Source organism: Sporobolomyces salmoneus (genome assembly GCF_050403485.1).
Source record: "Sporobolomyces salmoneus JCM6883 DNA, S_salmoneus_JCM6883_v1_ctg56, whole genome shotgun sequence".
NCBI classification, from domain to species: Eukaryota; Fungi; Basidiomycota; class Microbotryomycetes; order Sporidiobolales; family Sporidiobolaceae; genus Sporobolomyces; species Sporobolomyces salmoneus.
In genome coordinates this window covers 38,002-65,947 of record NW_027481107.1, presented here as the reverse complement: position 1 = coordinate 65,947, position 27,946 = coordinate 38,002, and the positions used below count along the sequence as shown (strand labels likewise).

At 51.6% G+C, this 27,946-nt stretch overlaps 9 protein-coding genes across 9 annotated transcripts; 4 read left to right on the top strand and 5 right to left on the bottom strand.

Annotated features, from left to right (window-relative positions):
• Positions 1-145: 145 nt before the first annotated feature.
• NCP1 (NADPH--hemoprotein reductase) lies at positions 146-2,912 on the bottom strand (the record flags this gene model as incomplete). Its single annotated transcript, XM_076634297.1, has 7 exons — positions 146-157; positions 227-362; positions 426-742; positions 809-1,998; positions 2,077-2,258; positions 2,330-2,451; positions 2,709-2,912. 7 exons carry the CDS (start codon positions 2,910-2,912, stop codon positions 146-148), a joined length of 2,163 nt encoding a protein of 720 aa, XP_076485730.1.
• Positions 2,913-3,334: 422 nt separating this feature from the next.
• CYR1 (adenylate cyclase) lies at positions 3,335-10,282 on the bottom strand (the record flags this gene model as incomplete). Its single annotated transcript, XM_076634296.1, has 12 exons — positions 3,335-3,670; positions 3,730-3,954; positions 4,023-4,189; positions 4,251-4,356; positions 4,419-4,560; positions 4,617-6,266; positions 6,334-7,946; positions 8,004-8,167; positions 8,241-8,394; positions 8,471-9,639; positions 9,701-9,923; positions 9,983-10,282. 12 exons carry the CDS (start codon positions 10,280-10,282, stop codon positions 3,335-3,337), a joined length of 6,249 nt encoding a protein of 2,082 aa, XP_076485729.1.
• Positions 10,283-10,622: 340 nt separating this feature from the next.
• Positions 10,623-15,047, top strand: RKI1 (ribose-5-phosphate isomerase RKI1; the record flags this gene model as incomplete). Its single annotated transcript, XM_076634295.1, has 11 exons — positions 10,623-10,760; positions 10,883-11,031; positions 11,168-11,360; positions 11,424-11,443; positions 11,521-11,684; positions 11,764-11,842; positions 11,919-11,993; positions 12,059-12,156; positions 13,245-13,264; positions 13,325-13,396; positions 13,464-15,047. 11 exons carry the CDS (start codon positions 10,623-10,625, stop codon positions 15,045-15,047), a joined length of 2,592 nt encoding a protein of 863 aa, XP_076485728.1.
• A 793-nt stretch (positions 15,048-15,840) lies between these two features.
• JCM6883_003309 (uncharacterized protein) lies at positions 15,841-17,732 on the bottom strand (the record flags this gene model as incomplete). The annotated part of the gene is made up of 2 exons (XM_076634294.1): positions 15,841-17,646; positions 17,718-17,732. 2 exons carry the CDS (start codon positions 17,730-17,732, stop codon positions 15,841-15,843), a joined length of 1,821 nt encoding a protein of 606 aa, XP_076485727.1.
• A 706-nt stretch (positions 17,733-18,438) lies between these two features.
• JCM6883_003308 (uncharacterized protein) lies at positions 18,439-20,762 on the bottom strand (the record flags this gene model as incomplete). Its single annotated transcript, XM_076634293.1, has 11 exons — positions 18,439-18,609; positions 18,679-18,802; positions 18,868-18,978; positions 19,043-19,081; positions 19,149-19,358; positions 19,426-19,628; positions 19,693-19,960; positions 20,027-20,178; positions 20,249-20,309; positions 20,404-20,606; positions 20,727-20,762. The coding sequence occupies 11 exons, from the start codon at positions 20,760-20,762 to the stop codon at positions 18,439-18,441; spliced, it is 1,578 nt and encodes a 525-aa protein (XP_076485726.1).
• A 98-nt stretch (positions 20,763-20,860) lies between these two features.
• On the top strand, positions 20,861-22,240 carry JCM6883_003307 (coiled-coil domain-containing protein 124; the record flags this gene model as incomplete). Its single annotated transcript, XM_076634292.1, has 10 exons — positions 20,861-20,863; positions 20,929-20,948; positions 21,016-21,108; positions 21,176-21,231; positions 21,378-21,637; positions 21,733-21,835; positions 21,902-21,930; positions 21,996-22,032; positions 22,097-22,160; positions 22,225-22,240. The coding sequence occupies 10 exons, from the start codon at positions 20,861-20,863 to the stop codon at positions 22,238-22,240; spliced, it is 681 nt and encodes a 226-aa protein (XP_076485725.1).
• A 335-nt stretch (positions 22,241-22,575) lies between these two features.
• Positions 22,576-24,550, bottom strand: JCM6883_003306 (uncharacterized protein; the record flags this gene model as incomplete). Its single annotated transcript, XM_076634291.1, has 7 exons — positions 22,576-22,626; positions 22,699-22,791; positions 22,838-23,176; positions 23,251-23,780; positions 23,888-23,938; positions 24,006-24,015; positions 24,119-24,550. 7 exons carry the CDS (start codon positions 24,548-24,550, stop codon positions 22,576-22,578), a joined length of 1,506 nt encoding a protein of 501 aa, XP_076485724.1.
• A 103-nt stretch (positions 24,551-24,653) lies between these two features.
• JCM6883_003305 (uncharacterized protein) lies at positions 24,654-25,683 on the top strand (the record flags this gene model as incomplete). The annotated part of the gene is made up of 2 exons (XM_076634290.1): positions 24,654-24,814; positions 24,876-25,683. The coding sequence occupies 2 exons, from the start codon at positions 24,654-24,656 to the stop codon at positions 25,681-25,683; spliced, it is 969 nt and encodes a 322-aa protein (XP_076485723.1).
• Positions 25,684-26,180: 497 nt separating this feature from the next.
• On the top strand, positions 26,181-27,583 carry ATP3 (F1F0 ATP synthase subunit gamma; the record flags this gene model as incomplete). The annotated part of the gene is made up of 7 exons (XM_076634289.1): positions 26,181-26,325; positions 26,476-26,498; positions 26,563-26,967; positions 27,032-27,291; positions 27,355-27,407; positions 27,476-27,502; positions 27,576-27,583. 7 exons carry the CDS (start codon positions 26,181-26,183, stop codon positions 27,581-27,583), a joined length of 921 nt encoding a protein of 306 aa, XP_076485722.1.
• Between the last annotated feature and the right edge of the window lie 363 nt (positions 27,584-27,946).

The following is a 27,946-nucleotide window of genomic DNA, read 5'->3' as shown; positions in this document are numbered from 1 at the left end:
CTCTGTCGCGGCCGGAACTCGCAGAATGAATAGTAAGAGAACTGAGTTGCGTTGCAATGAGAGAGAGAGACTGCGAGAGAGAGAGAGAGAGCAAGAGGAGAGGATATGAAATGCGAAAACCCGAGACGAAGGTGAAAAAGACGATCTAAGACCAGACCTGCGAGCGAGTAGACAGAGGGTCAGGACAGAGCAATCAGCGAGAGAGGGCAAAGAGAAAGAGACTCACATCGAGCAAGAGACGGTTTCGATCTTTGAGTAGTTTGAGTTCCTTCTCTCCGACTTCGAGCGATTCTCCCTTTGCCTTTCCGAGAATAGCAGCCAGTTCCCGTTCTACTGCTTTTGCCATCGATCCAGCGTCTCCACTGTGAAAGGGAGAAACCGAGGTTAGACTCGGAGAACGAGCGACAAGAGAAAGGGAGACTTGCCAAATATAAGCGTAACCTTTCTTATTAACCAACGCATCTCCAATCCTATCCCCTTCCTCCTTCAACAACTGTTGCACATACGTCTTCGGTACGTTCTCCTCCCTCGAAAGTGCGACGTGCATCTTGAATTTCCCATCGAGTTCTTTCGCGTATTCTTCCCATTCAGCTTTGTACAAGAAGTCCCAGGACGATCGTCGACATCCATAGAAGAGATCTATCGTCCCCCAGTTTTTGAGAGCGTCGGGTCCATCTTTCGCTTTGGCTTTACGAGCGAGCGCGACTCGATCTTGAATGAAAGCTCGGAATGGTGCAACACCCTATCGAAACAACAGAGCGGTCAGTCAATGGTACCGTATCGAGAGAGAATGGAACGAACGACATACAGTACCGGGCCCAATCATTACAATCGGAACTTTCGGACTCGTCGGTAATCTGAAATTACTTCTCCTAACATGAATCGGCGCCGCATAAACTCCTCCTTCTTTCTCATACTTCCCTCTCGGTCCCCCAAGACTATAGATCGGTGCGTCTTCCTCCCGAACTCCTTTGATCCCTTTGTGATGAGCCGTTTTGAGGTTCAAGAGGTAATTCGTTCCTACTCCGAAGACTTTGTTCGATCCGACTACGGGTTCGTATTTGAGTACGACGGCGGTGATGTGGATTGAAGTAGGGTGGAGTTTCGGGGAGGAAGAGATCGAGTAGTAACGAGGTTGAAGTCGATGAATTGATGAAATGATTCGGTCGAACGGAATCGACCAAACTGTGTACTCCGAGGCGGGAGACGTCGAGAGGGGATCTCGAGCGGCGAGGATGAGGACTTCGGAAAGTTTTAGGCATTTCGAACCGACGATTTCGTGGTAATACTCCTTGTCGGATCCTAATCGTTCGAGCATTTGACGAGCCTCGTCGTTCGGGGCGTATTTCGCGAATTGACCGACGGTCTGACGAGAAGCAGGAGCCGAAATATCGAGGTAGTGACGGAGGACCGTGTCGTAAGTAGTAGGAATTGGGAAGGGAACTTTGGCGAGAGCAGGATCGAGGGATTTGACATCGATTGGTTTATCCCGTTTCTCCTTCAATCCTAGAATGGCGAGGAACCGTTCGACTTCCGAGTCGGGGTTGAGTGGCCACAAACCGAGATGATCTCCGGTTTGGTATCGAATGCCGGAATCCGTGAGGTCGAATTCCGTGTGAACGCAGTTTCGATCTCCGTCTTCGAAGAGTTCCTTCGCTTCGAGGATAGGAGCCGGGAACGGATTCTTCGCGTCGTAAACTCCTCGAGTCCCGGTGAGCGCACGAGCCGATAGTTCTCCCAAGTAAAGTTTCGCCTCGTCGACTTGATCCAATTCGTGAACTTCGAAATCGGCAACATCTCCTCCTGCTCCTTCTTCCCATCCGAGTTCGGCGTGGAGAGCATCAAACATGCCGTCTTTCCATGCGAGGTAATCTTCTTCCATTGATTTGTCGTCGTCTCCCTCTCCTCTTTCTCCAATTCGCTTCGCCCCGAGCGCGGTGAGGCGGTTATCGATTTCTCGACTGATCGCGTTGAAGTGTTCATAAGTCGAGTTACCGACTACCGTCACAAGCTCTGATCAGCATTCCGCCTCGTGCAGGAAAGGAAGAAACGAAAGGAAAAACTTGTAAAACTCACGACCAAAGACGACGTATCTGAGATTCTCTAGCGTCGACCCTTTCGAGAACTCGACCGAATCTTCCTTGAGGAACTCCATCAGTTGTACGGCATTATCCGTAGGCTCTCCCTCTCCATAAGTCGCCATACAAAACACTACGAGCGAATCTTCCGGAACTTGATCCAAATTATCGAAGTCGTAGCTATCTCATCATTGAACCGTCAGCTTATAAGCTCAGGATGCATGGAGAAGTAGGAGAGAGTGTGAGCTCACTCTTCAGGATCGCAAACGAGCGAAGAAAGTCCATAACGAGCTTTCGCTTCCTTCGCGATTCGTGTACCGTAATCTTCGGCGGTTCCGGTTTGGGATCCATAGAAAATCACAATCTTCTTCTTCTATAGACTCGTCGAAGAGAGGAGTCAGTGGTGGTTCGATGGTGAGTGAGAATGTCCCGAGATCAAGCCGCGAGGATGGAATTCTCCTCCTCGCCTCGCCGTGTTCCCACATGAGCCGATCGGCTATGCAATACGACTGCAGAGAGGGGCAAGATGCTCCAACGACTTCCCAAAGTGTTGTCGATGATGTGGCACACGTCGCCGAGGAATTTGTTGTCTGAAGAAAGGGATGTTGACCAGATCTGGGATTGACTAACCGCTTGTTCCATAGCAGCCACGAAGTCTCTCCCAGTATCCACTGCTCCATTCCCATTACCGAGCGCCGCTTTTCCATTGCCGAGAGTTGGATCCGCCGCGAGTCGATCGACAGAATTCGAAGATGAAGAGGAAGAACGACCGAACAAGAAGTATGCACCTCCGATGAGGGCAACTATCAGTGCTAGTACCTGTAGTGAAGGCATCGAGGCGGCGTTGAGTCGATTGGCGACGGCGATGATGAGGACGAGAGAGGAGTTTCGAGAATTCCTCGCACGCGTGCCGAACTTTTGATTCTCTCTTTTGAGTCTCGCAAGAGATTTTTGGCGCTCCTCTCTCTTGGGCCCTCTGCGGAGATACGAGGGATCACGTGTACCATTGGTCATAGTCTAATTATTGCGACAACCAAGAACGAAAGAAGAGAGAGAGGAAAACAACCCAGAAGAAGCAAATAAAGAAGAAAAAAGGACAAGGTGAACTGAAGCGACTGACTGACTGAAGGACTGAAGGGACTGACTTAAATACGGATGGATATAGGATATATAGAGATAGAAGGGGGGCAGAATAGTGTGGCGGAGGGAAGGATACATGAACCGATAGAGAGGTGATCGTTTTTCAAGGTGATTGATTATTTGCGTAAAGGCGAGAGAGCTCGTCCGTTGTCTCCTGTGACTGGGCGCACGGAAGAGCTCGTCGATTGGTTGAGGTAGGAATCATGATTCGAGTTTGAGTTTGAAGAGAGTCCGACTGCCGAGGTTGAAGTCGAAGAATCTGCCGAAAGATTCGCCGAGGGAACTGGAGGAAGTCCAGCTTGCATGACTCCAGCGAATCTCGTCAGGGCTAGGAGTACACTACGACTGTCGAGTCGAAGAGCTTGACCGCGAGCGCCGAGAACTTCCGTGAAGGGACCGAGCTGGTGAAGAGCGAGTGTCGAGAGACAGTTTTCCGTTCGAACGATGTAAGACTGCAAAGCACGCAGACCCATTAGCGAGTGAGGTTGAGTATAGTCTCGTGAAGACTCACCTCGAGTAAAGCCGCAAGCTCATCGTCTGTAGCGTCGGCACGAATCGGGAAAGCGAAAGTAGTCGGCAAGATGAGGGCTCTTCGTTTCGCCGCGACTGCAACAGCGTTTGGCGTGTTGGGACGAGATCCAGAGTTCGAGCGAGGTGCAGCCGAGGAAAGTACTCCAGGATGAACCGAATCCTCTGAATCGAGACCGTGAACGAGAAGACTTCCGACCGCCTCGAGCTATTCAATGTGAAACAACAGGTGAGTTCTTCCAGTCCTCGACTGCACTGACGAAGGGGAAAGCTCACTCGTTGAACGACTTTTCCGAGACTTTTGATCGCCTGGACGTCTAAAAGTTGAGGAGTGTCGTCTTCGATAACTTCCGTCTTCTTCTCGGATTTCTCTCCAGGTTTCTCGACTCGTTCCTTCAAGGCTTTTGGCCAGATGAGGGAGATCAACTCGGCAGATTCGAGACCTACAGCGATTGAAGTCAGCTCTTGGCTGTTCTCGGACTCGGAGAAGGAGGCAGAACGCACCTTTGAGTTTTCGCTCTCCCAACTCAGTGATACCGAAACCTAATCGACGAAGAGCGGCGATATCTTGCTTGTCGCGAGGGTCGAGGTATTCCTCCTCTTCCTCTTCCTGTTATACTCGAAGGAGAGAGTCAGCGGTTGAATCGCAAGCGCGCGGCGAAATAGGCTTACCTGTTCTCCGTTGTCAGAGTCGAGAGAAGAAGGAGAGGGTTTGTGTTCCATGACGACGTCCTGAAGGATGTCGACTACATCTTGAGAAGCACTGATGTGTCCTCCATCGGCGACGGCAGAGATACGAGCGGCTCGATTGACGCTGCATCGTCGAGTGTCAGTGAGGAGGTCGACGAGGGAGCGAGAGATAAAGCTCACATTGGACCAAAGTAATCCATTCGACGAGTAATCGGATCGGCTTCGCACACCGGAGCTCCCCAATGAATTCCCATTCGTACTGACAATCCTCGGTACAAGACCTCGCCCCTCGAATCTAGGATTTCTCTGCCTTCGTCGGAATCGAGAATCTCTTGAGGCCAATCTTCTCGGAGTAGTTCGAGTTGAGTCGTGAGACACCACAGGAGAGCCGAAGTGACGGTCGGGAACGAGACCATGAACGCATCTCCTTCAGTTTTCACCTCGTATCCTCCGATCGCTCGTAGTTGACGACGCAAGAGTTGATTGTGCATTCGAATCGCCGTTTGCATTCCCGGATTCGATTCCCACAACGCTGTCGAATTTCGGATATCGGTAAAGACCAAAGCGACCATTCCTACCGGAGGAGCGACTTCTCGATCGAGGAGGTTCAAGTAACGTTCTCCGGCACCTTCGACTCGTTCTCCTCGTCGAGCGACTCCAGCTTTGTGAGCTCCGTAGAAACCTTCGTCTTCTCCGGGACCCGTCGCTCCTCGATGTTTGGAATAGTAACCGAGTTTCTTCTTGTCCTTGAAGAGATCTCCGACCGCGAGGACCATAACCATGATGTTTTGACTCGAACCGTACGAGATTGCGAGATCTCGAAGTTTCGCAGCGGCGGCCATCGGATCTGTCCTTTCGGTTCGAGCGACGTCGACTGCCGCTTGATACGACATGTGTTCCCACAATCCTCGATTCGCGATAATGACGAATTCGTCCGTTTCGGTGAGTTCGATCTCGTCGACATTCGGAGCGGCGTTGATCGCGGGGAAAACGTTGTAGAATCCAAACGAACGAGAAATGTCGACCTCGTCGTTGACGTATCCTCGATGAGAGATCCATCCTTCGGCTTGACGAATTCGAGAGATTTCTCCACTGTCGAACGGTTCGTGTCGTTTCGCGACGAGTCGAGCGGTTCCTCCTCTTCCTGCGATGACGGCGAGAGCGTTTCCTGCGTTCGCGATGTACATCTTCTTCTTGCGATTGTAGACGATGATTCCCGCTGCTCCGGTTCGAACCGACGCCGAGGTACGATCGGTGAGACTGATTTCTGATCCTTTGCGACGAGTTTCGGTTTCGGGGAGAAGGAGGTTTCCGTAATCTCGATTGATGTTGAGGAACGCTCGACGTAGGGCATCACTCGTGACTTCTCCACTCTTGAGTCGAGAGAGTTCGAGGGTGAAGACGGCGCTGAACGAATCTTGAAGGTACTTGACGAGTTTCGCTCCAGTGTTTTGACCTTTGTTAACGGCGTCGAAGAGTCCAAAGATCGCTTCGTCCTCCTTCGAACGGAACCTCGGAATGACAATGTCAACGAGGGAGAGAGTGTCGAAACGTTGACCGAGAGTATCGGCGATTCCGTAGCCCATGTCGTTGATTTCGGATTGCGAAGTTCTCACTCGCCGATCCTCGTTCTCGTCGGGGACGGAAGGGATCATGAGGGTGACATCCATGAGACCGAGGACGTGGAGTTTCGAGAGTGCCGTGAAGTCTGCGAGATTTCGTTTCTTGCCCGACGCTCGAGGGAAGTTCGCTTCGTTTTGTTGACCAGGTTTGATCTCGAGTCGTTTGTTGCCCGACAAGTTGAGGTATCGAAGTTCGACGTTCCAATTCCTGTGAGACAATCGCCGTCAACACTCAGTATGGGTAAGATAATCGACTGAGGGAGAACGAGACTCACCAATTCCAATCGTAAGGCCAATTCGCAATGTTGTATTTGAGCACGTTCGAACCGACATCGAGAGCGAATAGACGTTTGATCTTGCCGAGTTCGGCGGGAAGGGTTTGGAGTTTGTTGCCGTTCAAGTAGATGAGGCGGAGATTGATCAGTCGTTCGAGATCGTCGGGAGGGAGACTCGTAAGTTTGTTTCCCGACAAGTACAGTTCTTGAAGTTGTTGACATTTGAACAGACTCGAAGTCGGAATCTCGTAGATATCGTTGAACGACAGGTTGAGGACTCGAAGTTCGGTCATGAGGGAAACGGGAGCGAAGACGTCGTCGCCGAACTGATTGTCACCGAGGAGGAGGTGTTGGAGGGCGAGAGCGAGAGGAGGGGCCATCCGTCCAACTGGAGTCGAAGGAGGTTTCGTCGTCGCGGAAAGTTTGCGAACGTCGAGAACTTCTCCGATCTCTCCATCTAGATCTTGAGGAGAAGCGGCAGGTACGGGGAGTGCTGGAGTAAGAGCTGGGTCGGGGAAGTCCTTGATCAGATTCGAGGACGCGTTGAGGGAAACGAGTGAAGAGCAGCGCCAGATTTGAGGAGGTAGGTCGTGCAAGTTATTCCCCGAGACTTGAAGCGTCTGAAGTCGTTGCAACTGGCCGATGCTTTCCGGGAGGTGAGTAAGGAGATTGTTCTTGATCGAGAAGTTGACGAGGTTCGTCAGACTTCCGAGAGTCTCGGGGAGGATTCGAAGGGTATTGCTGTCGAGGACGAGGGTTTCGAGAGATCCGAGGTTGTCGAAGAGATCGGGGGAGAGAGTCGAGAGTTTGCCGTACGAGAGGTTCAGAGTCGTGAGAGTCATTCCCGTTCCCGTCAAACTGAACCGAGTGAGGGAATTGTGTTTCGCCGTCAAGATTCGCATGTTGTTCCATGTCGCGTCGAGGATCGAAGCTTGATTGTGTTCGCATCGTAGGACTTCGAGAGAGGCGATACCGGCGATCGGGGAGAGGTCTGTGATCGCGTTTCGTCGACAATCGAGTTCTTTCAACGAGACGAGGTCGGAAAGTGACGAGGGAAGAACGTTGATCAGGTTCTCGAGGAGATTCAGTCGTTCGAGGTTCTTGAGTTTGCCGATTTCGGGTGGAACGCTGGTCGCCGTGTTGAACGAAATGTCGAGTTCGAGGAGAGGTTCGATCTCGCACACCGTCGTCGGAATCAATTCGAATCGATTGTTCGACAAGTTGAGGTATTTGAGCTGCTTGAACTGGCTACAGTACTCTGGAATCGAAGAGAGACGGTTGTTGTGACATTTGAGACTCGACAATCCCGTCAATTCGTCGAGAGCGATGTGTTCGAGGTCGACTATGTTGTTGCTACTGATGTCGAGTCGAGTGAGACTGTCGCATTCGCGGATCGCTTGTGGTAATCGTTTGATGCCCATGTGAGACAGAACGAGTTCTCGAAGTGACGTGCAGAGTTGAACGAAATCGGTAGGTAGGTCGAACGGGCGATTCTTCGAGAGATTGAGGGATCTGATCTCGTGACCGTGCTTGTATAGGAAGATGGGTACTGTTTCGAGGTTTCTTCCAGATAGATCGACGAATTCGAGGTTGTCGCCAGACAAGTCTTCCTCCTGTGGGAGAGCAGAGGGTCAGTTTTGTATGAGTCTCGAGAGCAGAAACGAACGTACACCCGTGGTCATCGAGCTATAGTTGGCTTTGTAGATGAGCTTCGATAGGTACGAATTGTCTTCTCGACCTAGTTCTTCGAGTTTGTCGAGTTCGGTGTAACCAGCTTGCTCGAATTTCCGTTTCTGCAGAAGAACAGGTTTCTCGTTCGGTCCCACTTTGCGCTCTGTGAACGGCGAGAATGAGACAGGAGTTAGCGGAGTGTCGAGAAGCTCGCAAAAATGAAAATTGCGGCCTACCTAGACCTTTCTCTCGAAGGAAGAGGGCATAGCTTGTCGTAGAGTTGACTTGGAACTTTCGAGCGAGAATTGCGGTGAGATCGGCAGCGGTAGCGGAAAGCGTGACGGGTAACGTCGAGAAAGTGCCGTCGAGTCGGAAAATTCGAATCATGAACTGCGGACGAGCAAAGAAGGGCATCAGTCTCCGGTATGCGGGTCGATCGTAGGGGTTGGATAAAGGTGTAACTCACGCTCTTTTGTACTGGTAACCGTCTTCCCTCGCCATCAGCCGTTCCAGGTCGACCACTTCTCGTTCCTGGTCTCGCCGTCCCGGGTCTCATCGCTCCATCCCCCTCGAACGCGTGACCAAAGATTTTCTCTGCTCCACTTCCCGGTGCGATCGATCCTATCCGACTTTCCAACTTCTCGACCGCTCCACTCCCAACGATCCCTCTCGTCGCTATTGATCCATTCCTCTTCCCACTCCTCCTTCCTAACACCGGACTCGATCCCGGATCACTCTCATCGTCCATCCCTTCTTCTGCCAACGCTTCCTCGCCGTCATCATCATCGTCGTCGTCCGAAGAATCATGGTCGAGACTTCCACCACTTTCCGCTTTCACCGCCCAACTATCCGGTGCCGTCCAAGCTCCCGCTCCTAATCCTACTCCAGATCCCGATCCATTGACTGGGAAGACTGAACCGGATCTCGTTTGTAAAGCCGAATGAGTGAGCGAAGAAGGACCTCCGATACTCGAACTTCTCCGATCTTGTGCGGTTGTTGTACTGCCAGAAGGGTAGAAATGAGAGGCGGAAGATTGTCGAGACCCAACTCCGGGTCGAACTGGGGAAGAAGATCCAGCAGTTCCGGTAGAAGAAGCCGGCGGGGGATGGTGTTGAGTTGAAGAGAATGGACTGCCTCCAACTGTCGTTGCGATCGATCCGTTTCGAGCTTGATGGATTCCGAAACCGTCGTATTGACCGAACGGATCGATAGAACCCCTTCGATAGGTCGTCGAACCGGATCGAGCGAGAGGAGGGACGCTAGGTCTTCTTGCGTTCGAAGCGAAGGGAGCTATATCTGGATTCGAATTCGATCGACTACGAGAGACTGGAGGCGCACTCGCAATGATTCCTTCCATCGAGTCGAGGTTCGTATCGAGTGAGATCTCTGGGTCGTTCGTGAAGACGCTCGTTCCGGGATTCGTAGCCTTGTTTCGATTCGGAGTCGTAGGTCGCTTCGTTTTCTTCGCCTTGACGTGTCTGCTAGTCGTAGGTAATCCAGTATTTGTTCGAGACGGTGGCACCGCGTCGGCAGCGTCTCCTCGAGCTTGAAGTTTCGCGGGGAGAGGGGAATCGTGATAGCCAGAAGGCGGAGGAACCGAACCGAATTCGCTCGTACGTCCTTCATTCTCGTAGCCTGTGATCGCGGAACTCGTGAGTCATCGTCGATCTATAGTCCTCGATCGAGATAGGCTCACCATCTCTAACATCTCCTCGACTTCCTCGCCGTTTCAACAATCCTCCAAACAGACCTTTCTTCTTGTCCTTAACGCTTCCATTCCCGTGTCTCTCTTCGTCGTGATGTCGTAGTACACTCGCACTTCTCGCTCCTCTCAGAGACTGACTGTTAAAGTTCCCTGGCGAGCTTGGAGTTGGAGGAGCTGGAGGTGCTGAAGGTTTCCTTTTGTAAGTCGGTCGAATCTAGATCGATGAAAGGCGCTCAGTAGTCAGCATCACGAGGTAGAACACTGTGGACTCACATCGTTGGTCGAACCAGGCCAATTCAAACCCCACGGAGGGGATACTTCGATCGGTTCTCGTTTCCTCTGAGTCTGCGTCGAACCTGAACTCGTACTCGCACGATCTGATCTATCCTGACTCTGTCTCGGTCCTGATCCCGATCCCGAATGACCACCACCGCTTGTCGTAGCCGAGATTGGGGAAGTAGGAACTACTGGAGGCGGGATGTTGTCGAGATGATCGTTGTTGCCCATTCCGAGCATCTTTGCCGGTTTACTCGAACGGGACGCGCCTACTGGGACTTGATCGAGTTCCGACATGCTCAAACGAGCGCGTCGTCAAGTAGGTAGTCACGCGCCGGAAGAGAGTGAGTTAGTGGAACCTAGGCGAGTTTGCTGGAGTGGAGGGCTGCTGCTGGAACGATCGGATAGGGGATCAAGGTCGTAAAGTTCGGAGGAGAGTTCCGTGAATGTGCTCTGGGTACAAATCGCTGTGATCGGATGAGGTGGATGGGAGAGGTTCGAAATGAACTTCGTCTCGGAACCGTTCTGGGCTTCCGTTCTTTCATTCACCTTCAACGCTGCTCGTCATTGCTATACACCGGCAATCATTCTATCGCTTTCGAGAACCTTACGACTATCTCTCGCCGCCCATCGCAACATGTCGGCATCCGCTTTGAAAATGTCCTCGACGAAAGAACCTTCCTCCTCTACGACTACCTCGACTACGAACAGTCGAAGACCCTCGCAATCTAGTAATGCGAGACCGGATCCTCTATCGAGTATCACTCACGCTTCCGTGAGTCTCCCCCATTTCCCCATCTCCGAATGTTACAAACTCCTCTCGAACCCCTCCGGACTCCGAGTCTGGGAGAGAAAGTACGGACGATAGGCTTACACTGCTTGAGCGTGCTCCGATAGGCTTCCCGTATCGGTCCCGGAGTGATCCCGACTGGATTGAGAGTAGTTCCTCACGGAGAATTGACTCCCGAAGAGAAAGCGAAACGTCTAGCTGCCTACGCTGCGGTCGACGAGCACGTCAAAGATCACCACAAGGTCATCGGAATTGGGTGAGTGTCCCCTTCCCTCCCCCTCGAGGTGTCGCTTCGCGCGAGCGAGCGAGCGAAGAAAAAACCGGAGCTAATTTTCATTTTAATGTCTCCTATCTCGCTTGCTCTCGCGGTTCGCTACTCGTAACTGTAAAAGATCCGGTTCAACCGTCCCTTACGTCGTCGAACGACTCTGTCAACCTCCTCACAACGCAAACAACTTCGATCGTTGGTTTATTCCGACCGGATTTCAATCAAAGGAATTGATCGTCAAAGCTGGGTTGAACTTGGGCGATGTCGACCAATTCCCGAGTCTGGACGTTACGATCGATGGTGCTGATGAAGTAGATGTAAGTCCGCTTACTCTCCATGTGGTCGTAGCGCTAAAAGCTGATCTCTGTTGAATTTCGCAGGATGAATTGAACGCAATCAAGTTTGTTTCTCGCTTCCTTCTCTACCTCTCGACATATTCTCGGAGAACTTATACCGTTCTGATGTGGTATGTGACAGGGGAGGAGGAGCCTGTCAATTACGGGAAAAAGTTCTCGCCGAAGCCGCGACTCACTTCATCATCGTCGCCGATTCTCGCAAAGATTCGAAAGTGCTCGGAACGAATTGGAAACAAGGAGTACCCGTCGAAGTTGCTCCTTTCGCTTGGGCTAAGGTATTCCAAAGTGAGCACGAACGGAAACACCTGCTCCGCTTGAAACGTCACTCGGAACTGATGGGTGGAGATCTCGTGCGTGTTGACAGACCTACAAAAGATGGGATGTGAGAAACCTACGCTTCGAATGGGAAAAATGAAGGCTGGACCTGTCGTTACGGATAACGGGTAAATCCTCACCGCTTCCCTCCTCTTGTCTCGAAATGCGCTTTCTGACTTTCTCGTCATACGTACGATCTCCCAGGAACTTTGTCATCGATGCCGTCTTCTCGGAATCTTACATGAGGGATCCTTCGGAACTTTTACATCGAATCAAAATGTGAGATCTTCTTGACCAACAGTTGACGTCGATCCAGCTTACTGATGGTCTAGAGTACTCCACAGGCTAACTGGTGTACTCGAAGTCGGAATCTTTGCGGGTATGGCAGAAGCTGCTTACTTTGGATACCCCGACGGTCAAGTTCAAGTGAGGTGGCAGGATGGTAAGCTCGCGCTGTCCCTCTACTCAATTGTGCACGCATCTGATGATTGCTGTTGATAGGTCGATGCAGTACGGTCGACAGCGAAAAAGCAACGAGGTCACTCGATCACGCTCAAAAAGGGCAAAGAGTTTGATCGCGCAAGAACAGAAACGACAAGACTTCCCCCATGTACTTTACTATACCTCCTCTAGATCTATCCCTCGAACGAACGAACGATATATCTTCTCGCATGTATCATTCCCCCGCAAATGTCAAGACTTGCTTTTTTCGATGTTCACTTTCCAGTCTTGCGCGCCCAAGTGTGGCGAGAAAGATGAGTCGGCTCGCCAGCAACTGTTCCCAGCTATGCTTTCGCAGGTACGAAGACGGTTCAGCCTGCTCCTAGCGCTTCGGGGCGCTCGCGGCGCCGTTCGTAGCATCGTTTCGGGACCGGCTCACATCCTCACGACCTTCATCATTCCAAAGGAACAACGTTTCTCCTTCTTCCCTCAATTTCAGGAAGTCATCTACTCGACTCTCAAGCGCTAAAGGTCTCGATTCTCGCGCTCTTTGTTGATTCTCCCGATTTTGATGATCTGTTCCGTCTGTCCGTTCGTTACAAAGCAAAAATCGACGTCTCCGTTCCACTTCCACTGGTTTATCTGAAAGATTCTACAAGAGAGAAGCGAACGCAAGAGAGCGAGAACGAGAGAGTGAGAGAAAGCAAAGCGGGAGACGAGGCAAAGGAGGTTTGTAAGGAGGAGCGGAGGGGAATTCTTGAGTGGGCGCACAGTGAGAAACGAGGTCGAGGAATTTGATAGGCACTTTGCTAAACTGTCCTGGAGTTTGAGAGCGAGAGGAGAGAGCATTGTAGATGAGGAAGGTTGACCACGTTGAATGATGTGCTGGCTGGCCACGTAAGACCGCGAGGACGACGGGGTAGGACGGTGTAGGTCAAGGAGAGAGAACTGTGAATATGTGCTGATCGGGCTGGATCGGGTTTGTGGGACGGAGTTGAGAGAAGAGAAAGAGAGTTGCCTCTTTTTCTCCCCCCTCCCTTCGCTTCTCGACCACCCAGGACACTCGCACGCTCGTTTGGAGGAGATCAGAGCTCGGAATGACAGTCGAAGTATGTACTTAGCTCTTTTGACGAGTGAACATCGGCTAATTCCTTCCTCTCCTCCTGCAGGTCACTCAACAAGCGCAGTCCGCGCTAGAGGATCTTTCGCTTGGCCCGCAAGCTGTTACTATCTCCTCGAAGGTCAGTTACGCCCGGGGATCCCTTCTGTCACTCGATGCTGATCTCTCGCTCGCAAACGCGTTCGCAGGTCGATCCCTTCTCTCTCCTCCCTCCCGAACTCCTCGACGATATCTACGATCTCGCTGCTGACGAGTACAAACTCGCCATTCTGCCACCCTCGAAGCTGCTCCATCCGCATCATCAGCGAGCTTTTCACAAGCGGGTCAACATCGATAGCAACGACAAACTCGAACTGTTCTCGAAAATGCTCGACAGTCATCCTCACTTGGCTATCTTGGTCAAACATCTGTCCTTTCGTTGGAACGAAGAATCCTCCCACCCTCCCCGAGCTCTCATGTTCGACCTCTTCTCGAAACTTCCCGCTCTCACCAGATTGGAACCTCCCTCGGGTTGGCCGCAAGTTCTCGAAATGGTGGAAAGCGGCGACAACCCCGGTCCCTACCTTACAAGACTCAAGACTTGTCGACTCAGCAGCGTCGAAGTAACGTCTGCGCACGTCAAGGCCCTGAGTCTACTTCCAGAATTGCGAAAAGTCGAATTTTGGAGCTCGACTATCAATGTCGACTCTCCCCTCATCATCGCGAATCAAGTCGAGGAGGTCGTCGTGAGGATGCCCCAGTCCTTTACTCTGGAAGGCATGGCTGCCGACCCGTCCTCGTTTCTCCGGTTCTTTCCCTCCGCCAAAATCGTCTCCTTGGGTTACAATATTCGTACACGCAGCCAATATGATTGTTTGCAAAAAGTCCTCCCACCTCTCGCCCCCTTCCTCCGTTCGCTTCACCTGTCGTCCGGCGACCCGATTCGCAACCTCCCCCTAATCGACTACTCCGACTTTTCGAGTCTTCGAACCCTTTACGTCGAAATCCCCTGGCTTCTAGACCCATCCAATCTTCTCGAAAACTCTTTCCCGTTTCCCCATCTCGTGGATCTCTACCTCATCGTCCGCGATTTCCATCCCGACATTCTCAAACTTTTCCGAGGTCCACAACGACTCCGCCACCTCCGTTCCCTTGAGCTCGAATACTGTTACGGAAGAGGACTCCACGTCGATATCGAAAAGGCAGAAGCGGAATTGGAAGCGAATCGGTGGGATGCAGAGGGAAAAGGATGGGCTTTAGTCGAGAACTGCTTGAGTATGGAAGATATGGAAGGGGGTTTCGGAGACTGGGTCTTGCCGTTCATCAACTACAGCACAAAGGGAGGGTTCTACAAGCAAGAAGTAGGGGGATTCGAGAATGGATTGCGGGTAATGGAGGAAATGGAGAAACTCGCGAAAAAGGCCGGGGTCGTGTTTTATTCGGAGACAACTCGGGAGGAAATCGAAAGGACGTTCTGGCTACAAGTTCTCGAATATCACAGTCGAGGAGTCGTCCGCGCCTATCTTCGAGGAGATCCTTCCGTCATCAAGGACGCTCGTCAAATCGCCGCTCTTCACAACATACCTCTTCCTCCCCTCCTAGTCGACCTCGACGACGAAATCTCCAGGGACAAGCTCGAATATTACGAGGTCGACATGTTGGAAGCTTTCGATATTCCTTCTCCTCCGGATGAGGGATGGAGATGGTCGACGTACAATTTGAGATATAGGGAGGAAGGCGAGGCAGACTCGTCGCTGGGAGGCATTCAGGTGACACATACGTCAGAAGGATGAGAGGTAGTGGTCTTGTTAACAGGAGGGTCACGGAATCATCCATGTACAACTATGAATCTCACTCGTTTTTGTCGTTATACTACTTTACTCTGCAATCTTCTATCGTCTACTTTCACATACCCTCCAGCGCCTAGGCTTCCTCTCTCGATCAGATTCGAGCCTTTGACTAGCAGAAGTTAGCGAAGAGAGCGTGCGAAAGTTCGTTATGTGCGCTTCGATCGCTTACTTTCTTTTCGCGTTTCCCCAGAGTAGCGCCCGCAATCAGCGGGTCGGAGCAGTCCCGCATGGGTTGGGCCCGAAATGCGAGCGATAAAGAGAGGGGGTACGACTTGAAGTCAGAAAAAGGAGAGAGCAGTGTCGCAGAGACGGTGAATCTTCTCGACGAGACTGCAAGTTCGGAACGAGCACGAGCCCCAGGAGGAGATTTGTCCGAGGAAGGAGTTGGGTCACTCACTTCGACTGTTAAGTAGAAACACGGCGGACGAGGTCCTGCGCTCGAACGCATTTATCCGTCTCGATGCAGCGTCTCCAGTCTGGGGTCCTATTCAAGAAGCGTTGACTTGGTTGTGGAAAACTTCCGGCGAAACGTTTCTCTGTCTTGTCGGCTGCTTGGCCTTCAGCGGAAGAAAAGCGAGTGAGCGAAGAAAACAAGAGTTTGCACCTACGAAGAGATCAGCTCTCGCGAAGGTACGATCCAGTGATTGATTCTCGGGGGGCGCTCAACGACGAATCAGGTGTCAAAGAGAGATTCCATAAAGTAGCCAACAGAACAAATCAGAACCCGAATCGGGTTTTAACCCCAAAGCATCTTCTCCGTCATCTCCAACACGAAAGTATCGTCCAACGAATCCTGCGATCCATTCGCGATGATCTTATTCTTGACCGTGAGTCGCTCGTTGACATCCACTCGTCGTTCCTCTTCCTCCGTTGCGGATTCCTCGTCGAAGCTCATCCTCAAGAAATTCTCCCTCACTTCTTCCGGTAACCCTCCGAGTTCAACGACGTTCTCCTGAGGTCTCCTTCTCGATCTTCCGCTAACGAGTTTATCGTTCTCTTCGACTCCTCGGATCCCTGCGATGACTCCGAATCGTTTCTGATCGAATCCCATCAACGTATAGTAGTCTTTCGAGTTAACCGTTCCGAGTGAGTGAGTTGATCTCCGTCGAGACGAGGAGGTCGTGTCGCGAGAATCTGTGCTGAGGAGGAATCGATTCGGTCGGAGGATCGCTTCTTCGTCCTCCTCCTCTTCTTCGAATGCTGAAGGTTCAAGGTGTAGAATCGGAAGGGGAGTCACCGAGCGAGAAATCGGGCGAAGAGGAGAACGAGGAGGTCGGGGAGGTGGTGGTGCGGCGGAGGTAGGAGGGTGAACGGTGACGGGACGGGCTTTAGAAGGTCGCGAAGAAGAGGATTGACTCGAAAAAGATGAATCGGAAGTTTCGAACGAATCTTTGTGAGAGGAAGAAGAGAACTCGAGATCTTGGTCGGTTTCGTTGGAAGAGGACGAGGCGTAAGAGTAGGCAGAGATAGGGCGAGTAGACGAGGGAACCGGGAAGGGAGTTTTCGGACGACGTTTCGAAGTTGGTCCGTTCGGGAAATGGATTCGCTTAGAGGGAGAGACTGTCGAAAGCGAGGGGTAGTCACTAAAAATCCTCCTCGGTCGCGCCGGGGCATTAGGAGTGATTCTCGAAGTCGTTCTCAACGATCGCGGAGGAGTCGCAGGAGTTTCGACGGCGAGACCGAGAGAGTTGTCTGCTGGGATGGGAGGGAGAGCCGACGTGGGAGGAGGGGACGGTGCGATCATTGATCGGGGACGAGACGGAGGAGTCTGAGGTGTTGCGGGGGTTGTGAGCTCGGGAGGAGAAAGTAGACCGTTTCGAATCGGAGAACGAGGAGGCGTAGGTAGAAGAGGGAGGTTGAGCGTCGAACGTCGGCGAGGTGATCCAGGAGCGAGAGAGAGAGGCGCGTCGATATCACTATCGTCGTCAATCTCTTCGACGACTCTCCGTTGCTTCGGCGAAGGAAACGTCGGGAAAACGTTCGAAGTGATTCTCGTTTTGGGCTTGTGAGGGAATACGAGATTCTTGCCGTGTCGCGAAGGAGAATGCCGTTCGGGAGAGTAGGGTTCTTTGAGCGGCGTGCAGGGCGAATCAGGCGTCAAAGGCCACCTCGATTCTTCTCGTTCCGATTCTGATCTCGTCGCGAACGTCACTGTCCTCATTCCGATCTCGGGACTTCCTCCAGTCGGTAATTCGAGCCATGGCTTAGAGCCGGTCGTGGGAGATCTAGGAGCGAGATTTGCGAAAGGTCGATCGTCTTCCTCCTCCTCCTTACGAGTCGGCGGTAGAGGGAAGAGAGTGGGTGAGAGTAGCGCCGAAGGTGTAGGTGATACGGGAGGAGTGAGGGCCGGAGAGAAGGCAGGTGACGGTGAAGGAGATCGGAGCTGAGAAGCGGATCGTTTCAAACGAAGGAAGAAGTTTGGTGTCGACGAAGGAGGGGGAAGTGCGAGGTACGAAGTGAGCGGGATTCCATTCGTCTCAGCTGTGGACGACGCAGTGAGGTTTGGGGGCAACGGAATCGAGATTGGAGAAGGAGGAGATTGCTGTCACATTCCAGCAAACGAAACTTCAGTAAGTTGCTGTCACTCGAGAGGAGTAGAAGAGAGAGACTCACTCGCTGTCGAGGCATCTTTATTTGAACGTCGGGTGAAATCGAAAGCGCTAGCTAGTGCGAGGAGAGAGAGGGAGAGGAAAGAGGAACAGGTTCAGAAACGAGTTCAACTCCTTGCAAAGTACGATGGAGGGGCCGAGCATGAGCACAGGAGAGTATGGCAGCATCTTTCTCAAGTGCTACTCGTGAGGAATGAAGGAGAATGACAGAGGCAGCGAGGCGACAGAGCAAGCAGGAATGTCGCACACCTCCTGTTTGATTTGCAGGAATCATGCAATCGAACCGCGGTGTGAGGACAATCAGTACTGTACGAGAGCGATCACTTCATTCTGTCGAAAGGAGCGGTCGAAACGGGTTTGATGAGAAAGTGAAAGTGAGTGAGAAGCAGGAGGAAGAAACGAAACTTTGATCAGGTTTAACCTGAAGTTAAGCCGGCGATCGAACGCCAGCTCTACGTGTCAGGCCTCTCAGGAGACGAACGTCCTAAGCACTCTCGAGCTCGAGACCATGTATCGGAAAATTTCCAATATTCAATTCGATTCTTCAATTTCTTCCAACCCAAGATCTTCGCACAGCGTCAAAAGGAGGGTCCAACGTACTACGGTATATCGAGATGAACAGCAGCAGTAAAGGCAAATGTACCTCGAGAACCAGGACACACACACAAGAAAATTCACAAACTTTGCACAGGGAAACTCTAACTCAAGCTCGTCTTTCGTTCTCTTTAGACGTGCGCGTACAATCCCTTCTGTTTCCTCTCCTTCGTCATCGCAGCGATAACAGCCGCACCAACTCCCGATCCATCCTCAGCATGGTACGTCTTGATCTGCTTTCCCTTTTCTCCGAAGACGTCGACCAAACCTTCTTCGAGTCGAGTCGAGAATCCAGGGTATTTCTACAGGGCATTACGAGCGAAGTCAGTACAGACGATAGTGACTTTGAGACAAGAGCGATGAGGGCTGACGTTGTAGAGGGAACCGTCAGTAGCGATACCGATCGTGTTTTTCGGGTCGTGAGGTCCATCGAGGAGTCCTTGTTTGCTGACGATCGCGGCGATACCGCACGCGGATAGACGAGCAGCACGAGTCCTGTGTGCTCGGCGAATCCGATCAGCTCTTGCGTGGGACAAGGACTAAGAGAATTCTTTGCGCACCCGATGAGAACCGCGAGACGACGCATGAATTGACGTTCCGCGATCGTGGTGTCGAGAGCGAAGAAGTGAGCAAAGAGTCCAGTGACGGTGAGGAGTTCGTCGGTGTTGTCGCTGGAGTCACAAAGACGACTCGGGTCAAGTTCGGGTTGCGATAGAAGGAAGCGAGAGAACCCACGATTCGATCAAAGAGAGGAAAGCGGTATCGAAGCAGAAACTGGATAATCCGACGATCGAATGTCAGTCAGCGCCCATTAGGTTAAGTAGCGAAACGGGCGACTCACGGTTTCTCAACCTTGTAAGTTTCTTGACCCAAGAACAAAACTCCCTCATCGATCATCTCACACATGATCAACCTGAAGATCTCCCCGAGGTACAATCCAGCAATCATCTTCTCGAACGCTTGTTCTCCCGGTTTGTTCGAAGTTTGATCAATCTCGATATCGTACGAAGTTCGAGGCAAGTTTTCGTGAGTCGTCGAATCGAATGCTCCCCTGGATCACTCACAATTTAGTCAGTGGTAGAACAGCGTCAGAAGAGTGGGGTTGCGTGAGGACTGACCATTCACAGTTGATCGCCATTTCAGCGTCTGGTGGTAGTCCAAGGTCTTTGATTTTGGTAATGTTTCCAATCTTTTCCATGTAGGCCGCGTTACATCCAGTTCCGAAAATGATACCGGCTTTTGTCGAACCGTCGACGTAGGCAGAAGCGATCAAAGTACCAGTCGTATCGTTGATCAAGGCGACGAGACTAACAGGAACTTTCTGCGAATACGATTCAAAATCACTCAGCGAAATTGTCGCGAGAGAGAGCTAGAACGGAACTCACGAATTTGTCGAGAGATTGTTGGAACATGGCCGCACAATCTTTCCCCTCTGCGCCGGGAGCTCCGAACCCTTTCGTCCAACGAATCAAGATTCCATGATCGATCCTCTCTTGTAAACAAGGGTACGAGAACGTAAATCCGAGTGCGAGGGGTTCTTCGAGGTCGACTACTCCGTCGTCGTTCGCGAAGTGATCGGTGATGAAGTTGTTGAGACATTCGGCGCAGAAATCGAATAGCTCTTGAGCGTCTTTTTGTTTTTGATCCTCCGTACTGGACAGACGACTGAGAATGAGCATGACAGTTTCGGAGAAGAAAGGAGGAGAGGTAAGGACTGACAGACGGTACTTGGTTTGAGTAACTTCGAAACGACCTTCACCTTCCAATTCAACGTGACAGACTCGCAAGTTCGTTCCTCCGAGATCTACCGCGAGGTAAGAACCCTTCTCCTTTCCGGTAGGCCAACCGAACACGAAAGTGGGAAGCATAGGCTGTACGAAAGAAGATGCAAGTTTTCAGTTTTCCCTCGAGGAAAGTCGGGTAAAGCTGAAGTGTACTTACGACTTCTTGATCCTTCTTGACGAGACCTTTCTCAAGAGTATCAACGAAAGCATCGACGATCCTGTTTCACAGCACGACGAGAAATTCGAGATAAGGTCGGTGTCTCGAGAGGTGCGGCCGAGAGAGACCAGAGAGGAACGAGAAACGAAGCTCACATTCGCATACGTTGAGGCGTGATGGTAAGTTGTTGTTCCAATTTGACATAGTAATCGGCCATATCCTTCTTGGCGGCAGCCGGGTGGGACTTGTCATCTTGAGTTCTCGTGAAATGAAGTTTACGATCTGCCTCGGAACGACGTCCGACTTCAGAGATTGATCCTCGAGCGGTCGTAGATTGTCGGCGAGTCGAGGTGCGAGCCTGGATAGCCCGAGGAGTGTGAGATAACGGAAAGGTGACGTCGAGGTAGGGGAGGGGAGATGAGAGAGATATTTAGCGATGAAACGACAACGGACTCGGACTGGCATGAGAGCAACTCACCTCGGTGTTCGAGATACGTCTGCTAGTGCCTGTCATGGTTTCGAGCTAGTAGAGAGTGAAGAGGGCGAAGGAGACGAACGAACGAACGCAACTTCCCTTTCGAACCTCTTTCCGAAACCACATCACCGTCAAACATGGTATGACAGCTCTCCTTCTGGCGTACAGCCTTCACGAAAGCTTACCTGGAACTCCTGAACCGCAGCCTAGCAAGAAAGCCGAAGGGTGAGATTCCGCTTCTCTCTCTCCCTCTACCTCTCTCTGGCTAACGCACTTCGCATGACTCTCGTAGACAAGCTCGTAAAGCCGCACAAGCTGACGAGAAAAAGTCTAAAGCCGCTCAAGCAGCCGAAGCGAAAGAGGCAGAGAAATGGGAGCAAGGATCGTGAGTCTCTCTTCTCTCTCTCTCCCGAGTGGGCCGAGGGCTCGGCTAACATACACTTGGGCAACAGTAAAGGAAAGAATGCGAAAGTAGAAGACAAGGCCGCCAAAGCCGCTGCTGATAAAGGTGAGCTCGATCTCAACTGAAACTTCTTCGTTCACTCAACTCGCGAATGTCGTCGCTGACTCTCTCTATCTACCGTCGACTCCATCTCTATGATCATCGCTACCTCTCTTCGAACCCCATTCCCCTCCGATGATCCATGAGGACAGCTCGTAAAGCTGAAGCTGCTCGACTACTCGCCGAAGAAGAAGCTTCTCTCCCTTCGAAGCCCAAAGCCGCTCCTTCCAAGACGAAGAAACCTGCAGTCGTCAAATCTACACCCTCGATTCCATCCTTCTCGACTTCCGACCCTTCGTCCGAGCCGACATCTTTCTCAGCGAGTGGTATCGACGATGCGCTCGACATGATGAGTTTAGTCGGAGCCAGGACAGATAAAGCGGCAATTGGGTCCGCAGCTTCGAAAATTGAGGTATATACTTTCCTCCTCTATTTCACTCTCTAGCCGGGCTCATGAGCTTTCCGCCTTGAAACCAACTCCCCTTGATACGAAACAAAAAAAAAAAGGTGCACCCAGAACGCAGGTTCAAAGCTGCGTTCGAAGCGTACAAGGAGGAACAACTACCGATCTTGAAGAAAGAACATCCCGGTTTGAGGTTGCAACAATACCGTGAATTCGTCCCTTGTCCCATTTTAATCCACCTAGAGCTGATACGGGTTCTTCCTTGTGATGTAGAGGACAAGATGTACGACAACTTCAAAAAGGTGAGCTGAGCCTGATCAAAGATTGGTTCTTCTCAGGCTGATTTGTGTACTCGATTCGCTCACAGTCTCCTCAAAACCCCTTCAACCAAACTCATATGACTCGTAAGCTCGGATGAGATGATCAGACACTCGCACGGGCTGAAACTGACGCTTGAACGACTTGCAGACAACGCTACGAAAGCGGACAAAGTCGCGGCCCTCGAAGCCCAAAAGGCAGAGATCGCTCGTCGGTACGTCTCCTTCTCTCTCAGCTCAGGTGAATGTTGTCGGTCCTGACGCGGTCGTGTGACGTAGCCTCGGAGACAAGTAAGCGGTTCAAGATCGATTATTTCGCAACTTTCGTTCCTTCCGCTTCACGTCCCGCAACCTTCCTCCCGTCTTCTCCCTTGACTCCCACTTGTAATAAAACGAAAACGCACTCCTTTGAACTCTTCTTGGTTGATGCGACTCCCGCACCGGAATCGGACGCATCGCGTCTCGAGAATGTCTTCTCCGCTCGGTGCTCATCGCGGTACGGGATGTATTGACGCGACGATTGCGAGCGACTGAGCGAAACTCTGACGGTCAAGGCAGTGAAGATACACAAAGACGGGGAAAGCACAGCACAGAATTGCAAGGTTTGCGAACAGACGAACGAACAACGGATCAATATCTAACGTTATAACCATACTCTGCTAACGCTTCACAACTCGGTAGCTACAAAGTCATGCGAGGTCAGTGCGTGTTCAGAGACCCTGAAAAGATGAAGAGAGGAGGTTCGCAACTCACTTTCTGTGCTGTTAGTTTTCTAATCTTGTCGTAATCTGCTCCGATACCCAAGAACCCTCTAGCACGATCCAATGCGTCTTGTCGATTGTTGATCTATCCCCTCACGCATCATAGATCAGCCCCAGCCTTGGGAAATGACCGACGAAGAAAACTCGTGGTGACTCACCTCATGCCTACAATAACTCTGTAGTCGATTAATCCAACTACTCTCTACACTCTTCTCAAACTTGTGATATTCATTCGTCAATTCCTCTTTCGGTCTCTTCTGGTTCTCTTCTTTACTCTTCTGTAGGTCCTTCTCTTGCTGCATCAAGAAGTCGACTAGGTCTCGTTTGTATAATTTCGAATCGGTTGGATTAGGGGATTGGAAGCCGAGGGAAGGGTTCGCTCGGAGGTAGGAAGCGTAGAGTGGGTGCGAGGCGAATTGATTAGGGTTGACGTAGTAGGGGACGTGGAGAGAATGGGTTTCTTGTCGTAACTGCACGCAATCACGCGAGATCATAAGAGTCAGTTTCCAGACGTCAATGGCGAGACAGGGAGAGAAAAGCTTACGGGGAATCGATTCGTTCGATCAAAACTGAATTCCGGTAACGGTGTCGAACTTCCCCCGAAGAACAAACTCGGTAATTGCGTGATAACGCTGATAAACAGGAAGAGCAGCAGCGGCGCAATCTGCAGTAACGTCGAAGTCGTGTTCTGTGGTTGTCGATTCGCTTGAGCCCCTCCTCCTCTCGGCATTCCTCCTCCCATTCCACCCGTCTGCATCCGAATCCCTCCCGGTCCATAGAACTGAAACCCTCCTCCTCCGCCGAACGGTCCTCCCATCCCTCCGAACCCACCTCCCATAGGTCCTCCTCCCCCTCCGCCGTTGAAGAAGAACCGGAATAAATCTTCTGGTGACATCTCTTCCGCTTGTCCGAATCCTCCGCCTCCTCCACCAAATCCGCCACCTCGTCGTGCGAAACTACCCATTCCGCCTCCACCACCACCGCCGCCACCTCGAGAATCTGGATCGGATCCTGTTTGATCGTAAATCGCTCGTTTGTTGCCGTCCGATAACACTTGGAACGCTTTCGAAACCACTAGTGATAGAACAGTTGAATCGTGTCAGTTCTTTGGTGTATAAGGGGCTCGGGAGAGGGGAGACACGATTGAAAATACGAAAGAGGGAGGAGAAATGCGAACTTACTCTTGAACGCTTCTTCGGCTCCAGGCGCTAGATTCTTGTCGGGATGCAGACCTGCTCGAGCATAAATCGTCAGTGGAATGATCTCGGCTCTTGTGAGTGAGCAAGCGGGAAGACCTACCGAGTGCGAGCTAGAAGAATCGAAAATTGCGAAAGAGAAAGGAATCGTTCTCGCGGTGTCAGCTGCCATTCTCTCGCTCGCTCGCACCCACCGGATTGTAAGAATGTGCTCACCTTTCTGTACGCCTTCTTGATATCTGCATCTGAACACGATTTCTCTAGACTGAGGATTTCGTAATAACTCGTAACTTTGCACGCCTTGACCCTCTTCACGACCGCCGCCTGTGCCGGGGTCCAGCTCGCACTCGCACTCGCGCTTCCATTCTTCTCATTCGTCGGTTGAGCTGTCGAACTTTGCTCGGCTTTACGTTGTCGAACTCCCTCACTCGACGTATTCGGATCCACACCTGTTGATGTACTCGCCGTTGAGCCGCATTCTGAAGAGGAGGCTGATAATTGTTCTGCTTTGTCCAAGAGGGTTTGGGCTTGAGGAGTCGGGAAGAGGGAGATTGATTTCTTTGCGAATCGGATCGAGGATGGGTAATTCGAACTGTCGAAATGCTTCTGTGCGATATGGAGTGACCGTAAGGCTTCTTCTCGATTCATCGCTGCACGCCGAAGTGTCGTGGACGGAATGAAGCCGACTTGTCTGAACACGAGTCCCGCGAGTTTCTTGTTTCTTTCCCTATCTTGTTCGATTCGGATCCGAATGTCCTTACCTCTAGTCGGTACTGCTGTACTCTACTACACCTTAGAGCGAATCCGCAAGCCTGAACCCCACGAAGCCGTGTCTCGCGAATCCCCACCTCGCACGCAAGAATCTCCTCCTCTTCCTCGTGAAACTCGACACAGAACTCCATACAAGCGATCGTAAGTTCGCTATGCAAATTCTATATCCAGAGTCATTGCGCTAACCGAGCATTATGCGCAGGTTCACACCGAAACTCTCAAAATCTCGCATCGCTGCACCAAGTTCGGATCTCTCGCTAGCACAATCAGAACCTCTCCCCTCGCCATCTCCCTCTATCGGATCATCTCATGCTTCCCCTGCATCTTCTTCGCTCCTCCTCTCCCCTTCCGCTCGTCGTAGACTTCCTTCCACTTCAAATCCCGTGGCTTCGACTTCCTCCTCGTTAACCTCTTTCTCAGCCCCACCACGTCCTCGTACAACTTCGACAACATCTCGAAGATCTTCCGTTTCGAGTATAGGAGCCCATTCAACTAGAACAAGTTCGACCTTTAGCGGATTTCAACCGATCTCAAAGGAAAGCTCGAAACCTTTACCACCTCTGCTTCATTCGAATGGATCGATTAGGAGTAGTATGAGTCAGGAAGAGGAAGATGGGTTCGATAGTTACTTCGATGTCAGATTACCGCCGAGCAGAGCCGAGGAGAAAGGGTATGACAGGAAAGGGAAAGGGAAAATGGTTGACACGGATTCTGCAGGCGGAGGAATCGGATTAGGATTACCACCTCCCCAGACGACGGCGACTGCGACTGCAACATTCTCCAGGTCGACATCGACATCGAGCTCAATGTCGAAAGCGGCTAGTCATCTCGAATCGGATAAACCTGCAGAACAACCGACTTCGACAGCGACGAAAAGATCCTTTAGTTTACCGGCGTTGTTCAAACGGAAGCCTCCTTCGAAGGTTCCACCGCCGCCTGGCAATGATTCGACGGGAGGGGATGCCAAGGAGAGGTTGAGGAACAGTATCGCGCCGAAATCGAAAAAGTGATTTATGAGTTACGAGGAATCGAAGAGCTGGTCAGCGTGGTGGAGCGGGTACACTCGACGCATAGAAGCTTAGTATAGTGATACCCTTTTGTGTGCTTTACGTTCCCTCGCCTGGTTTGTCTTGATTGTTGTGTAAGCTTTAGTTTCGGGACTTCGGAGGTTTAGAACTTTGCTCGATCGGGTCCCCCTCCGACTGCTTCTCGTGCCCGTACAGTGTTGTGCTTGCGGAGCAGCAGCGGGATGAACCAAAGCCAGAGCTTGAAGCGAGAGAAGTAGGCGAGGAAGAGAGGTTTCCACGAATAAGCAGCGAAAGCGCTCTCCGTGAGCAATCCCGCTTCAGTATGAATCAGCTAGCCGTTCAGTAGTCTGTCTGAGCAGCCAGGTCGAAACGTGACAGAGATTGATGAGGGAAAGGATTGAAGTCGTCTCGGCGAAAGTGCTCATTCTCCTTCCTCCCACCCTTCCGAAAGGACCGCCTCCCTTACGTTCAGTTCAACAATGTCGGCCTTGTTCAACTCTTCCCGTGTCGCCGTTCGCGCCGCCTCGGCTGCTCCTTCGGCCGTCCGATCCTTCTCGTCGACCCAGGCGCCTCAAGCCACTCTTCGTGAACTCGAGTCGCGAATCAAGTCGGTCGGTAACATTGGTAAGTTTCATCATATCTCTTCTAGACCAGGCTTGAACCCTCAGGAGGCGAAGAGATGATGAGCGAGTAATCTCTTAGAGGAGTCGGGCAAAGACGCTTCATTTGAACAACTCCCGCTGACTCTGTTGTGGTACATTTGATGTTATACAGGAAAGATCACCAAGTCTATGAAGGTGAGTTCAACTCTCTGAGGTTGTGGGAGGACTCGTTCCTAACTCTCTCTTGAATCTGATGTAGATGGTTGCCGCTTCCCGTCTCGCTCGCGCTCAACGTGCCATGGAGGGAGCCAAGACCTACGGAGCTGCGAACCAAGCCGTCTTCGATCAATCCGAGGCGTCGAAGTCGGAAGCCAAGGTTGAGAAAATCCTCTACATCGTCGCTTCTTCCGACCGTGGTCTCTGCGGAGGTATCCACTCTTCCGTCGCCAAGGCCGCGAGGAAGGATATCGAACACGGAGAGGGACAAGGAAAGGAGATTCGTGTAGTCGCCCTTGGAGAGAAGCCCAAGCAACAAATGATGCGAGGAAACGGTGCCAACGACCTCGACCTCTCGTTCTCCCAAATCGGAAAATCCGTCCCGACTTTCGGTGATGCCCTCGCGATCGCTGACAAGATCGAAGCTACCAAATTCGACTTTGACAAGGCGAGCTCACGCACTTTTTCTCTTCTTTTGTCTGGTACTGACTCTCATTCGCACGCCTCTATAGGTCAAGATCATCTTCAACAAGTTCGTTTCTGTCATCTCTTACGAGGCTTCCGCTCTCGAAATCTACTCGACCAAGGCCCTTCAAGGTTCCCCTGCCTACGCCGCCTACGAAGTTGACGGCGAGGAGCTCTCTGGTGACCTCGCTTCCTTCGCCATGGCCAACGCCATCTACGCCGGTCTCGTAGAGGGCTACGCCGCAGAGATCTCGGCTCGTCGTAACGCTATGGACAACGCCTCGAAGAACGCTGAGGACATGATTGGGTGAGTCTTACATTCTTCTCACCCCAAGTAGCTCGCATCTCGCTGACTTTTTCCTCCGCGCAGATCCCTTCAAATGAAGTTCAACCGAATGCGTCAAGCCGCTATTACCAACGAGCGTAAGTTACTCTTCGCATCCTCTCGAATTCGTTCAGTTTTGCTCACAAGTTACCTCTCTCACCACCAGTCGTCGATATCATTACTGGTGCCTCTGGTACGTCTCTAACTATTTCTACACGATTCGCATGTATCGATGCTGACCTCCGTCTCGTCTCGTCTCGTCACAGCTCTCTAAACAACCAAAATACCTTTTCTTCTATCTTTCGTTCATTTCCTTTCTTTTCCACAACCAACCCTTCTTCTTTTTACGTTGTCCGTGAGTACGAGTCTTGTATGAGACACGGGTAGTAATACAATCCATGAAAAAAGCAAATTCCCTTCAAAACAAGATCGCGACGCAAAAGGCGGAGAATCTAGAGGGGATTCTGCTCGTTCGCCAGGAGGAGAGGGGATTCTGCTCGTTCGCCAGGAGGAGAGGGGATTCTGCTCGTTTTCGTCGTCCTGATTCAGGTGTGACGCTCGAACCTCGTCTGTCGTTTCTCCGGTGAAGATCAAAGCACGGGTCGCGAGAATGCTCAGGTCGTGTGCAGGTCTGACC